The sequence below is a fragment of the Schistosoma mansoni genome, chromosome 4 (assembly GCF_000237925.1).
Source record: "Schistosoma mansoni strain Puerto Rico chromosome 4, complete genome".
Lineage (NCBI taxonomy): Eukaryota > Metazoa > Platyhelminthes > Trematoda > Strigeidida > Schistosomatidae > Schistosoma > Schistosoma mansoni.
The window spans coordinates 817528-833053 of record NC_031498.1 but is presented as its reverse complement, the minus strand read 5'-3'; the positions used below and the strand labels follow the sequence as shown (position 1 = coordinate 833053).

At 35.6% G+C, this 15526-nt stretch overlaps 1 protein-coding gene across 1 annotated transcript in view; it reads left to right on the top strand.

Moving 5' to 3' along the window:
- Window positions 1–8115, top strand: part of Smp_158920 (putative uracil-DNA glycosylase) — a gene marked incomplete at its 5' end in the record, with an annotated part of 24434 nt that extends 16319 nt beyond the window's left edge. Inside the window, 4 exons of the mRNA XM_018796483.1 lie at window positions 432–627; window positions 2115–2422; window positions 5169–5525; window positions 7756–8115. Of these exons, the coding sequence (XP_018651621.1) occupies window positions 432–627; window positions 2115–2422; window positions 5169–5525; window positions 7756–7959 (1065 nt within the window). The 3' untranslated portion in view covers window positions 7960–8115. The remainder of the gene's footprint in view (window positions 1–431; window positions 628–2114; window positions 2423–5168; window positions 5526–7755) is intronic.
- Window positions 8116–15526: the final 7411 nt, after the last annotated feature.

Here is a 15526-nt window from a genome sequence, read left to right as displayed (position 1 = left end):
CCCCAGGACTGTTACGTTCTCTGGCGCGAGACTAGTAGGTCATAGGTTCGAATCTCGCGGGCGAGGTCGTGGGTGCGCACTGCTGAGGAGTCCCAAAATGGGACGAAACGGCCGTCCAGTGCCTCCAGGTTTTCCTTGGAGGTCTAGCTTCAATTGACTCATGCTTGCAACTATGAAAATCATTTTTCGTTTGTGATCAATACATAATACACTTTTAATAGTTTTGATTGAAAGTCTTTATGCTTTATGAAAATTATTTGATTTCATCTTCTTACCGTCTTCAAATGTGAAATGTATACTTCTGATAATTTGAAAATGTATTATCATATCTTTCTAAGCAGAATTTCTTACTAATTTGCAGTTATTTATACTAGCGTCTATCTTCCTTTTTTGTGTTAACATTTATTTGAGTTTTCTTTTGGGAATTTCAGGCATCATCAAGTAAAATTTCTCAGACAAGTCAAAGAACTTTGACTTCATTTTTTTCTCGGACTTCAACTCCAGGGGAACTCAAACGGAAACTTAGTTCATCAGAATGTGAGGAAGGAGATTCTGATCCACCTTCTAAACTTCTGTTCAATGATGAAAATAAATCGCCTACCACTGGGACAATATCACCACCTACTAGTTAGTGACTCAATATTATGATTATATCATCTTCACATGTTGTTTATTGTCGTAAAAAATTTGTGTAGTTATTCTTGCTACTTGTTAAACTGTATCGTACCAGTTGAAAATGCATTTTCATTGAAGCTTCTAATTTCACATTCTAATGTGAGCCTATTTACACAGGTATTGATGAACAAACGTTTTAAAATGACAATTATGTTTTACCCGATTAGTGTTAACAAAAGTAAAATATACTACTTAAGAATTTCCAGTTACCTAACAATTAGTTGTTGTCAAATTATTGTCAATTGAACTGAAATCATTTGAACTGTTTACCGTTCATTTTGGTTAAGTTGAATGTTAACTAACTTTGGTTGGATTAGTTGTGTTTAGAAATTACGGGAAATTAATAAATGACTAGTGTTTATCATTGGTGGACATTGTTATAAACAAACCATCGATAAGTAATGTTCTCTTCACAAAAAATGTGGCATTAGTCCATGAAGTCATTGACTGTTGAACTGAATTGTATAGTTGGCATGCTTGCAATTAGTGTACGTAATGAATGGTTAGAGATGTTAGGTAATATGGTCCACAATTGTTTACAATGGTATAGATCCATTTACTCATTATCTTTTATTAGATCTTAAGTTTTTAATGATCTTATACTGTTTGATCAGTGATTACTTTCTTTCATAAATCAAATCTGTCTAATGTTTGATGCTACAATCGATACTGTTACTACTTCTACTACTCTGACGCTTGAGCATTTCATTGTTCTGTGTTGATATACTGTGGCAACAAAAACCAATTCACGTATGTGTCAGGTTCTACGCTGATTATAATTGACCGATTCTTGTGATAGATTCAGCAAAGCTAAGAGTCTCGCCTTTTCGTACACTAATTAAGATAAAGACATAATTTTTGTAGAAATTGTTTTAATGTATAGTTATTTTCCGAAGAGCTATGAGTATCTTTTATTTGAAGAGTGACTCAAGCATAAAAAAATTATTCATCTAGTATGTCGCTATTCATCATTCAACTGTCGTCAATCTATGATGAAAAGCTATTTTCACGTTATTTTGTGATTGTTCAGAAGAGATAGAATAAACTACATTCTTATTTTTAGTAAGTTAAACGAATTACTAACTCTTTTTAACTAATTGAATGTTATCAGAAGGGGGGGTTTTGTGGAGATTTTAGTAACTTTTTATGTAGTTGAAATCATGAGTCAATTAAAGCTAGACCACCATGGAAAACCTGGAAGCGCCTATTGTGGGACTCCTCAGCAGTGCGCATCCACGATCCCGCCTCGTAAGATTCTAACCCAATCCGAAACAGCAGTCCAGTGCTTCCAGTTTTTCCATCTGTGGTCTAGCTTCAATCGACTCATGATCTTAACTATATAAACAAATGAATGTCACTTTAAAGATGAATTCTTTGTGAAAAGGTTTATGTTGACTTTATACTCTTTTCCTTTACTTATCAATAACTCTTTCCTATAGCAAATACATCGAATATGAAAGCTTTATCATCAATGAATAATGGTTCATTCAGTCTTATTGGCAATACAAAAAATTTATTCAAATCTACAGAGTTAGATAAATCAGCTGTAAATAAAATGGTGGCTGAATGTCGACGAAGATTAACTAATCGACCTAATAAAAATGTATTAAATTTAATTCAAGGTATATCAAATGAATGGTTCGCTATACTATTGGAACAAATTGAGCATGATAAATTTCAACAGTTAGCTGATTTTATTTCTAAAGAACAAAATAGTGGAGTAACAATTTATCCACCAATTGAACAAGTATGTTATACCTTTTTTTCGAAAGAATATTGTACATAAAATCACATTATATTCAAATCCTTCATTTTTTTCTCTGTAGATCAACATCCTTATTGTATGATGCTACCTCCTATGGAATCTTTATCAACAGTGGTGCCTAAGATATACATTATATGACCCCAACCATTGCCTACATGGACGGGCGATGTTTTCTGGTTCAGGAATAGGTTATTGACAGTTGGTGCTGACTACCCCGTCGGGGTCCTCGTGATTATTGTAACCAACGGTTAAAGACTTTACGTGACTGAGCTTAGAATCATTCAGAATGATCGGAGTGTATTTACTACTTGCGTTCCTTTAGAAGCTGAGCACCGAAATCTCCTTATAGCTTTTTCTTCTTTGTTAATGCTTAATCTTTATTTACTACTAATACTGTTACTATTTCAACTACTTTGAGATTTGTCTCGAAATAATTTTATCTCCCTGAGCTAACTAGTGCACACATGTGTCTTGTTCTAGGTTGTGTATGATGGTGAAGATGCTAATTCCAATCGCCACTTTACACTCAACATAGTACACGTGACGTCGAGTCACTCAGACTAATGACTGCATTGCAACTTGATTGATGGAATTCGATCAACACTAAAAAAGACTTGACATATATGACATTGGTTACTACTTATTGATCAATCAGTTGTAAATACATCTCAGTTATACAGGAGATAGCTCAATGGTAAGTTCTATGATTATGAAGCTAGATGAGACTGGATCGATTTCTCTAGGGAGTACCAGTTCCCTCGAGCCTGCATATAAACCTCATTGATGAGAACTTCATAGCATGAAGCCTAACTCCAGGGTTTCTGGATGCTTATTTCCCACCACTATCTTACATGTTCATTGAGGAAATTGTAATCTAGCGTTGTTGAATTTCAAAACTTAACTTCTAAAGCATTAAATTACCATCCTAAAGTCTCAGCTACTCTGATCACAAATTATATTTTTTATTCCAGTTTTAACCATTGTTTTTGATTAACAGTTACTCCTAAAGACTTTAAATATAATCATCTTTATCAATTCATACAAAAAGAACAAAACTTATTTTTAGCTGAGAACATAACACATACTTTGGATAATTTCTCTTGATCGAATCCTAGTGAACTAAAGTATGATTCATTGAATCGCAGTACTCTTGTAGCTTTAACCTCTGTTTTTATGATTATAGGAAGAATCTTGTTTAACAAATACGTGATCTAAGGTCATTAAAGTACTTTCAACTTGAGCCTCACTTCGTCCCATTTCTATTTCTATTGTTCAACACATTCCTAGAATTCTTCAAAGGTCAGAATCTCTTACTGTTACACTTCTTTGTCAGGCCTAGTCGGTTTTTTCTACAATCTTGCGCACAGAGGACTTCCCACGGTTATGTTTGTCAGTAATCATTCGGACAACGAATCGAAAGTTGGAAAACACAAGACCTCACTTGTTCGTTATTTTCATCAACAAGGAAAAATTACGGTTTAGTCCGTAATATTTATTTATTTATTTATATATGAAAATATGTAAATAATAGATAATTTTATAATAAATAATGATTAACTTAAGTTAAAGTCACTTTCGAGGTGATGAACACAACAACAACAGTCCATTCTCAAAGTTACATTCAAAATAAGGTGTCCAAACAAAATATGTAATGCCCAATAAGAGAACAGTTAGTCTGTCAATAGTTAACATTTTAGTGAAAGAGAAGACAAGTGGGGACAATCAAGTGTATTTGAATACAAAAGTACAGAATCTCTCAGTAAAATCTGAGAAAACCATACAGTAAATTTTTCATTTGCAAAATGTCAAACCATTGTTTCATATTTGATTATTTCTTTGTTTCCACACCAACCATTCTCTGTTCTCTTCTCTTCGATCTTCTTAACCTTTTGTCACCAGGCATTTCACTTTCGAATATCAACGTCAGTAGCACACTTCACAATATTATAAGTTACAAGAGAAAAGAATCAATACTAATTATTTGTAAGTAATATAGTCGCAATACAATAATTTCACACCTGCGGTGTATTTTTAACAGCACTCGTTAAAACAATTAAGCCTTTCAAAAAGAGATGTTTCATTTACTATGTCTTCTCAAAAGTTCACAATTTTTATAAGAGATTTAAAAAAAAATTTTGTGATTATCCTTAGTAGCACATGTTATAGACATACCATTTATACTGAACGAATGTAACCTGATGTAACGGTTGTCCAGTGCTTCCAGGTTTTCAATGGTTGTCTAACTTAAATCTTTTGATGATTTAAATGGTTTTCATTTCGTTACTTTTTACGTTTAACTTTATGATATGCAGACTATTTAAGTCTCGGAATAATCAATTTATTTTGAATACACCATTTTTCCTTTCATCTGCGTTACATTTTTTAATAGAACTCCGTGCAACAATTATAAACAATACTTCATTTTCCACTAGATCCTTCTAACATACTAATCCACTCAATCATTATTGAGTGTAAATTGTAGTCTACGCCTACTAGAATGGTTCAGTTTAGTAGTCACTGGTATAATGAACACATGGTATGTGTCATAGTTTGTCCGATCCTAGGTTACTTCCAACCTAATCCTACACCAATAAACATCAATTGTTAAACCATGTAATAAGCTGAATCATACTCTTACATGGATTACTTACAGGTGTGTTCATTAAAATTGCCGCTTGTTTCTTTATTTAAGATACACTAATTAAATTATTGATTTGATCTTGTTTAGATTTTCACATGGACTAAATTATGCTTACCAACAGATATACATGTTGTAATCCTAGGACAAGATCCATATCATGGACCAAGACAAGCACATGGTTTAGCATTTTCTGTTTGTCGACCAGTACCAGCACCACCAAGCCTTATCAACATGTACAAAGAAATTAGTTCAAGTATGAATTTGACAAATTCTAATGATAATTGGCCACCAAAACATGGTGATTTAACTGGATGGGCTAAACAAGGTGTTTTACTGTTGAATGCTGTACTGACTGTTCGTTCTTCAACACCCAATTCACACAAAGATAAAGGATGGGAATTTCTAACAGATGCAGCTATTCGTTATTTGAATAAAAATCGAAATGTAAGACCATGTGTTTTTCTATTAAAAATAAAATTCTGAGTATATTATCGAATGTCTGAAATATTTGTATACTGTAGGATTGGATCATTCCTCAAGAGTAAACAACTGTGCACTACTCTTTGATTTTTTGTTCGATGTCAGTTTGTGAATATATATTCCCTTGGTTTATTCCGTAGAAACATATTTATATTTAAGCGATTATAATACGACCGAAATAGAGTTGAATTAAAATGTGTAAGATACATTAGTCGGAGGAGTTTGTGAGGATTGTTGAATTCTATAGTTTACACCACGGACTCACTTTGGTTAGAAAACCATCAAAAACAACGAAAAACTGGACAGCTGTTTCGTCCTAGTGTGTAGTTTCTCACCAGCACTGATTCACAACAGCTATTTTATACCATTATGGTGTGCTCCTCAATAGTGCACACCTACACGACCTCATCATGGATAGAACCTAGATCTTTTAAACCTCTCAGTGAACACATAACAATTGGAATTATTAGCTTGGCATCCTGAATTTTTATTGAAAAGTAATAACTAGGTAGAGTTTAGAAAAGTCAGGAGTCAAACTTGTCGATAATTAAATTGCATATATCATCTGGTATATAGCGAATTGATTGAAATTTTACAACTGAACAATCAACCCAGTAGTATATATATATGTATATATAGTTATTTGTGATAATTTATAGTACGAATAGAACTGCAAACATAAGCACATCCTGTCCGTATTAGATTGAAGATTGTTCGGATAAAATTCTTAAGTGACCCTATTCACAGCTTATTAAACACTTAGTAGATGATTACCATTTGGTGTTTTCAATATCATTTTGAAATCCAAGTATGTAATTTTTTATGTTGATGGACTCAAGATTCTAATCTTTCCAACTTAAGTACTATGGTTAATAAATTAAGTTTCTTGCGACTGACTTAATCTGAATACCATCATATTGATTGTGAAATGGTTCATTGACAAAAGATGATTAATATTTGCAATTCAAGTGAATACTTTTGTTGTTGGGTTGTCTGAGTTACACGGCTTAGTTACACAGTCTTTATTGTCGTCTTGTACGTTATCATCAGCACTTATTTCATAAAAAAACAAATTTCTTATTGATTCTATAAGCTTTACATCAGTTTGCTCTGAAGATCTTGCTTGTAAGCGGCTGTCATCGTAGCTATCAGTATCTTTGTATCCTTGCTGACTCTTTGCTTTCGACTGACCTCTGGCTATGTGTTTGACTGAACATTTGATATGATCTGATGTATCTATTTATTCCACATTGATCCGGTAACCATAGTTCCAGAAATTCTTATTCATCCATAAGATTACCTCCATCCAAAATTTTAATGCTTTCTCAATCGAATTGATGTTCGGTGTTGTCTATGTGCTATTCTGTCTTGTGTATATGTAAATGAAAGGATAACTACAAAGTTCACTTTGATGATAATGAAAGCTCAATGATTAAACCGTCTAGCGCAGAGAACTTAACAGCATAAAAAAACAACTATAAGTCAAGAACTTTCATTAATGTTATATTTCAATGCATATTTTGGTATTGTTTATTTATTTATTTAAGCACAAATATTGGTACAAAGGGGAACCAGATACATATACGCCACACATATCTCATTTGATTTGTGTGAGGGCTGTGATACTGCCCCAGGTGCCAAAACTGAAGCAGGTGGTTTTCTTAGGGGGCCACATCCAGAGCCTTTGACCTAAAGGTCTGATCCATAAGGCAATGGAGCATCGTGAGAAAATGCAGTCCCATGGTGGCCGGTGACTAACAATTGATTCATACGCCATTTGTTCCCTCAGGATACCGGAGCCAGCCCATGTGCACTAATGGTTTGGAATCAGGATTTCGCAACTGCCCTAGGTGGACTTTCCGTGTACACCAACCCGGTTAAAGCGTCGGACCTTCGCTTTTCGTCCTCTCTACTTCGTAAACAACACCCTTTCTGAGAGAAGGCAGTGGGTAAGACTTCCCTGGCAGAGGCTATATACGCGTGGCCATGTGAGAGCATTTCGAGAGGGAGAGCGGACTCTCTCCACTCTCAGTCGTACCAGGGAATTCGGGTATTATACTAGTAAGAAGAGGTAATATTCATCAAATTCAAATGATTTACTCATATATACTTATCAACATTCTATTTCCATACTATTTAAACAAAATAATAATTTGTTTTTATTTTTCCTTTCTTTTCCTAATGTTATTTATAGAATTTAGTATTTATGCTATGGGGTGCAAGTGCTCAAAAACAAGGTCAATCAGTTGATCGTAAACGTCATTTAGTGCTTAATGCACCTCATCCATCACCTTTATCAGCGAGTCGTGGATTTTTTGGTTGTAGACATTTTGAAAAAGCAAATGAATACTTGAAACAACATGGTATTAAACCAATCGACTGGACTAAATTAGATTAGTTTTCTTTTTTTCTAGAATTATTTTTAAAAAAATAATTATTCTTTATCACTTTAACAGAACTCAATCCATTGCATTTTATTATTACTGAAAGATTTTTATATTCTGGCATTTAAATCTATTTAGGTATCTCATAATAAAATTACTTCATTTTAATTGTTTCTGGTTATTACCTCAGCGACTAGTCATTTTTATGATGTTAGTTTTAGGGGGAGGGGAATTGTAAGTGCTGTCGAATTTCATAGTTTATATCATGAATTAGTTAGAAAACCATTAAAAGTCAGAAAGTAACAGACAGCTGTTTCATCCTACTATAGGGCTCTGTAGAAGTACACACCCACGGACCTAGGTCCTTTAAGTCTCAAGGTAAGCACTTAACTTAATATAAACATTTCAATTTTTAGAAAGGGTGGAAATATTATAAGAAATGCAAAGCGATGGAGGGAATCAGGACTTAATGGATTAGCCCCTGAGAATTTTAAGAATGGTGGTCCAGCTTCAGCAGTTAGTTTCACTGAAATCTGATATTTGGACGTGATCCTATCTGACTGGTCTCGATCGCTGATCGTTCTAGATTATGAGGAATGACAAAAATCCTCCAGTGAAAGTTACAGAGGAATCAGGTTAACTGATGTAGTGACTAAAACATTGGCCTCAATAATAATTCGACGTCCAACTGGAGCTCGTGAAGAGCAAACTCTACAAAACCAGGATAGTTTTTGACCTGGACGTGTATGTATAGACTAAACATTCACGCTTCAATAGATTCAGACATATGCATACATATAAACATACTTTCGTACGTCCGACCATAGGTGTATTCCTTGATCTTAAGGCAGCATTCGACTCTGTTGATCGTGAGGTTCTGCGTTAGTGTCTGTCACTGGAAGACATACCAAATAAGTATATAAATCTTGTACAGGCTCTGTAGTCTAACACTACTTCGCGAGTAAGAGCTTGTGGCAAAGTCACCAGTATTGATAGCTTAAATCGGTCTTCGTTAGTGTTGTCCGCTCTTCTTACTTTATCATAGATATCCTTTCAGAAACAACACTCTCATTGTCTTATTTTCCAGAAATTGATCTAACAAGATATTAGCTTGTTAACTTATAACACCCAGATGCTTAAGGACTGGGACACGTCAGGGACTGAGATAACTATAAGAACTGAAGTAGTTAAGTGTATCGACTACTTCACTTGGTAATCTCACTAGTCTGGATGGCCTGGTATCTGACGTAATATCAGCACAGATTTAGAATGCTCGGCTATCCTTCGCTAACTTGTGGCGTAGGTGGAATATTCATCTACCAACTGAAGGACTATTTTAATGCTCGGCGGCACGCTGTTTTACTTTATGGGTGTGAAACGCAGTTATTAAAATTGGAGGATATTCGTAGACTATTGGTATTCGATCATAGGTGTCATTGTTGCGTCACTCATGTATTTTGGGATCACAGAGTAACCAATGACTAAGTTAGAGATAGTTTTAGGTGAAAATAGCAAATCGACTGGTGATATAGTAAATCGTTAACTGAGATGGTTAGGACATGTGTTACGTATGACTAACCACCACCTTCCTCGATGGATGATGTATGATTGTGGGAGTTGGCTGGGCCGTGTTAACAGGTGCAGACTATCTTTTTAGGGTCCTTTTGATTAACGTGACCAATGGTTGAAGACTTAGAATGATATCCCTTCAAATCGTTTGTAATAATAGAGGTGAATATGCTCTTTGTCTTTTCTTAGATTCTAGGTCTCAATAACCTTTTTCTTCTCAAATCGTGTCTTCGATGCCAAATCTTTTCTATTACGAGTAATACTGTTACTACTTCTAGTACTCGGATATTTGACCTGATAATCTTATTTTACTGTCCTAATATGTCAACTTGAACTGATGTATACATGTGGTAGGCTGTATGTTTCATATGAATGACTAACTAATTTACTTGACATTTAGACCATTAAGTCGTCATCCAATGGTTTAAATTTCTAACTAATCACTTTCAAGTAATGTTAAGAATTGATGAGTTATTGGGTGACCAATTTATTTATCATATTCTTCAGATTTTCTGCATTCTGTCGTGAAATTATAAGCACTTAGTTATTAATTCCATATCCAAGGAAATGGGAAACAATCGTCCAACTGAAGTTTTCCAAATGGTAGTTGGACTTCAGTTTTTGATGTTCAATCATAATATAAAATCCTGTGCTCAGGGAAAACTGTGTACTTTGATTTTTAAGCAACTGGAAGTCAGCCTTTAAATGCCATTGGACATATTTGATCAACGGTCTCGAAAATAATAAAAAACATGTTCTCGACATTGCTGTAGACCCATATGTAACTGGGATAAAATTATTAGTCAGATAATGTTCGGTTAGCCTTCATTACTCATTAATCTCAAGTCATTATTTGAAATGTCATGACGTTGCGTCTACCAGAAACCAAGTCATAAAGTAGAGATGAAACTGGTATGGATCTAGAAGTTGGAGTGTAGAGCATAACCTTATGATTTCATTCATTGGTTAAAGTGCTTGGAGAAGCGAAACTGATCGTCTCATCTAAAAAATAAAAGCTTCTAAACCTTAAGTATCAAACAGTAGTTAACTGAAACTAATTCAGACAAGTTTACTGCCAGACTTGTCAAGAAACCGTCTAAACAACTTCACAAAACACTCATTATTCAGTTCATTTTGACTAGAAAAACTATACTGCACGCTTAAATGTGTGAAACTTTCACTATTGGAAGAGGCGAATAATTGATTTACCCGACTGGAGATAGATTTCACTGAGAAGTCATAATTGAAAAAGCATAAACTCTAAGAAATGACTAGATACAAGTTTAGTATGTTTCATACACCACTGTTCATTAGAGCACAAAAAGTATACTTAAATTATCTAAATTCAATCAAACCCATTGCCGAAATGCGCAGCGAATGATTATTTTCAGATATTCTAGTATTTGTTGTTAATCATGAAGGTGGGTAATGGTCGGATAGAAGATATTAAGAAGAGATCAGTTGTACTAAGTTTGAGTACAATACTACTTACAGTATTTAGTTTGTTCTAAAGTTTATAAATAAAATGTAACAACTTATTACGATTTACCATAGCTTAAACTTTGAAAAGAATTCATAAGATTTGCTAGAAATTTATGAATAAAACCCCCTTATCATATGCTCACTAGTGACTGGCTTCATGAGGTATTTCCTAGAGTTCTAGTGTAAAGCAGTAACGAGTGGAGTTCAACCAGGTCTGTTGAGAGATATCAACTCACTGAAGACATTGGTGAAATGGTTGCTCAACTTCGTGGATTAGTTGAAGTTAGACCTTAACACCGTTGATAGTCGACTCAGTAGTCTATCGGTCAAGTGCTTCGGTGCGAGACTGGTATGTCCTGGGTTCGAATCTCGGTCGAGAGGTGGGATCGTGGGTGTGCACCGCTGAGGAGTCCCATAGCAGGACGAAACGGCCGTCCAGTGCTTCCAGGTTTTTTACGGTGGTCTGGCTTCAATCGACTCATGATTTCAACTATATATAAAATATATTTTTATATTAATAAATGAAACTATTATCCACTTTTCGATATATACTTTATATGTAGATAGAATTAGAGCCACTGTGTTTAATGCACTGTAGATAGTGTCTACTGACGGACACATAACGTGATATTTACTAATCACAATTTTTGATATGAAACAATCTTTATATTGTTTTATTAAACAAATTTAATAATATGATCAGTATGGGGTTGTAAAGATTGTTAAGTTTTTGATTGGGATCATGAATTGAATGATTTTAAACCACCATTGAAAACCTGAAAGCACTGGACGGCCGTATGCGTGTAGTGAATGAGAACACAAGTAAAAGTGATAAAAATCGAACTTATTTAAACACGAGATTACAGAACACCTTGGTAATATCTGAGAACCATACAGTAAATGCTTAATTTACAAATTATCAGTCAATGACCTCAAACTTGACTGTTTTTTTTGTAAATGTCAATCAATCATACCAGACTTCACTGTTCCTTCATTTCCAAAGCAATCATTCTTTGTTCTCATCCTCTTTTCTTCGATCTTCTTACCTTTCTACCATCAAGCATCTTACTTTCCATTGATGACAAATACTACTTATATCTGTCGATATTAGTAGCACACACCACATGCATATCCACGATCTCGTTTGCGGGATTCGAACACAAGGTCTTCGGCCAGTCGGTTCACACTTTCAATGAAATTCAACAATCTCCATCATTCCAAACTGACAATTTTACTTCATTTAACGAGCATTTACTACTATTATTATTTACATATTATCTATAAACATCATTTGTTTCAAAAGGATATCGGTTCGATATTGATTAATCAACAATAGCCATTGTTCTTTTTTTTTAAAAATACAGATTTATACCTCGACAGTTTGCTAAACTAAAAAAAACCAAAAAACAAACAGTCTTTGATCAATTACATTTCTGTCCTAACTACACAAATTGTTACTATTTAGATTAAGTTGATTATGTCTTAACATTATTGTATCTAACTGAGTGATGTACACATGGTTACAAACACATTATCTCTCCCCCCCTCTATCTCTCTCTCTCCTTCTATTATATGAGTATACAAATAAATAAATCTTTCTTTAAATGGATGGATGGATGAACATGAATATCAACAATGTTATTAAGATTAACATTGAATTATTGATTGAATTAATAGTAAAACTGTTTAACAAATTAAATGTGAAAATTTTATTGATTATTCTCAATAAATTAATATCATGAATATATTACTTAAATAGTAATACAGTTAAATAACGAGAAAAAAACAATTATACAGATGTATATTATGAGCCGAGATGATAATGGCCAGCATTGGGATCAAGGAGACGTGTTTCGTCCTATCTATGACTCGTCGGTGGGGTGTATCTGAATCTCAGAGTTGATGTTCATTACGAGACATGAACCTAGTAACATTCGATACAAGCACTATCGCGCTATCTACTTAACTACTGAATCCAGATAGCCACTAGCTTATGAAATGAGATGCAGTTTTTTTTTGTATAAGTTACTGGAATTTTCCCATTGAGTTTGATGACTGCAATTGATCAAGGTTTTATTGGTATATACCAATCACTCTAAAGTAATTACACAATGCTAAGTAGTGAAAACAACTCCGCCTGTAGCTCTTCTAGAGTTACTGCCAGTCCCAAGCCCGGGTAAAGGAGGAGGGTTGGGCATGGGGTTAGCGACCCCATCCCGTAGAAAAGCTAACTCGCTAAAAAAACGCTAACCAGAGAAAATAATTCAAACCATTTAAACTCTGCCCTGGGAGTTGAAGGAATAATGACGTCTCATGATGAAAGCCGAAATTCTTCGGAAGTCACGAGACCGATGCACCTTCTAACAACCAGAGCAACACTCTTTATAGGTACATGGAACGTCCGGACAATGTGGGAGACAGGAAAGACCAGTCAAATAGCAATGGAAATGAGGAGATACAACTTGGCAGTACTCGGAATCAGCGAAACCCATTGGACACAAACTGGACAACAAAGGCTAGGTACAGGAGAGATGCTGCTGTACTCCGGTCACGAAGGGGAAAATGCTCCACACACTCAGGGAGTTGCTCTAATGCTGTTCAAAGAAGCACGAAATACACTTGTGGGATGGGAATCTCATGGACCCAGGATAATCAAAGCATCATTCAGAACAAAGAAGCAAGGGATCACAATGAACGTTATCCAATGTTATGCACCCACCAATGATAGCAACGACGATGATAAAGATCAGTTCTATGAAAGGCTTCAATCAATTATAGAGAAGTGCTCACGAAAGGACCTCACCATCCTGATGGGATTTCTAAATGCTAAAGTTGGAGTGGACAACACAGGATATGAAGATGTAATTGGACGACATGGTTTAGGAGAGAGAAATGAAAATGGGGAGAGACTTGCAAACCTATGTGCATTCAACAAATTGGTTATAGGCGGCACAACATTCCCACACAAGCGCATACACAAAGCTACATGGATCTCACCGGACCAAACCACAGAGAACCAGATAGATCACATCTGTATCAACAAAAAATTCCGAAGATCGATGGAAGATGTGAGAACCCGGAGAGGAGCTGACATAGCTTCAGATCACCACCTGGTTGTGGCCAAGATGAGACTGAAGCTTAAGAAACACTGGAAAACTGGACAAACAGCACTACAAAGTTTCAATACAGCCTTCCTTCAAGATACTGACAAGCTCCATGAATTCAAGATAACTCTCAACAACAGGTTCCAAGATCTACAGGATCTACTGAATGAACAAGAAACTACTTTGAAGGACAACTGGAAAGGGATAAAAGAAGCACTAACTTCAACGTGTCAGCAGGTTCTTGGTCCTAAGAAGCATCATCATAAGAAATGGATTTCTATGGGAATCCTGGAAAAAATTCAAGAAAGGAAGAACAAGAAACTAGCAATTAACAACAGCCGAACACGAGCAGAGAAAGTCAAAGCACAAGCAGACTACACAAAAGCAAACAGGGAAGTGAAGAAAAGCATTAAGGCCGACAAACAGAAATACATGGGAGAACTAGCAACGACGGCGGACAAAGCTGCAAGAGAAGGGAATATGAAACAACTATATGATACAACGAAGAAATTGGCAGGGAGATATAGCAAACCAGAGAGACCAGTCAAGGACGAAGAAGGAAAGACAATCACTGAGATTCAAGAACAGAGGAAAAGATGGGCAGAATACTTCGAGGAACTGCTGAACAGACCAGACCCATTGACCCCACCGAACATCGAAGCAGCCCACACTGACCTTCCAATAGATGTCACTCCACCAACGATCGAAGAAGTCAAGATGGCCACCAGACAAATCAAAAGTGGGAAGGCGGCAGGACCTGACAATATACCAGCAGAAGCACTGAAGTCAGACATTGAAATAACTGCAAACATGCTTCACCTTCTATTCAAGAAGATTTGGGAAGACGAACAAGTGCCAACGGACTGGAAAGAAGGATATCTCATCAAGATACCAAAGAAAGGAGATCTGAGCAAATGTGAGAACTACAGAGGCATCAGTTTGTTATCAGTACCAGGAAAAGTTTTCAACAGAGTGCTGCTGAATCGGATGAAAGACGCAGTAGACGCCGAACTTCGGGATCATCAGGCTGGATTCCGTAAGGATCGGTCGTGCGCAGACCAGATTGCGACACTACGGATCATCGTTGAACAATCAGTTGAGTGGAACTCATCAATATACGTCAACTTCATTGACTATGAGAAGGCGTTTGACAGCGTGGACAGGTGAACATTATGGAAACTTCTTCGACACTATGGAGTTCCTGAAAAGATTGTCAACATTATCCAAAACTCATACGATGGACTACAGTGCAAAGTCGTGCATGGAGGACAGCTGACAGATGCATTTCCAGTAAGGACCGGAGTCAGACAAGGCTGTCTACTCTCCCCATTCCTCTTCCTTCTGGTGATTGACTGGATTATGAAGAATTCGAAATCTGAGGGGAAATACGGAATACAATGGACTTCTCAGAATCAATTAGATGATT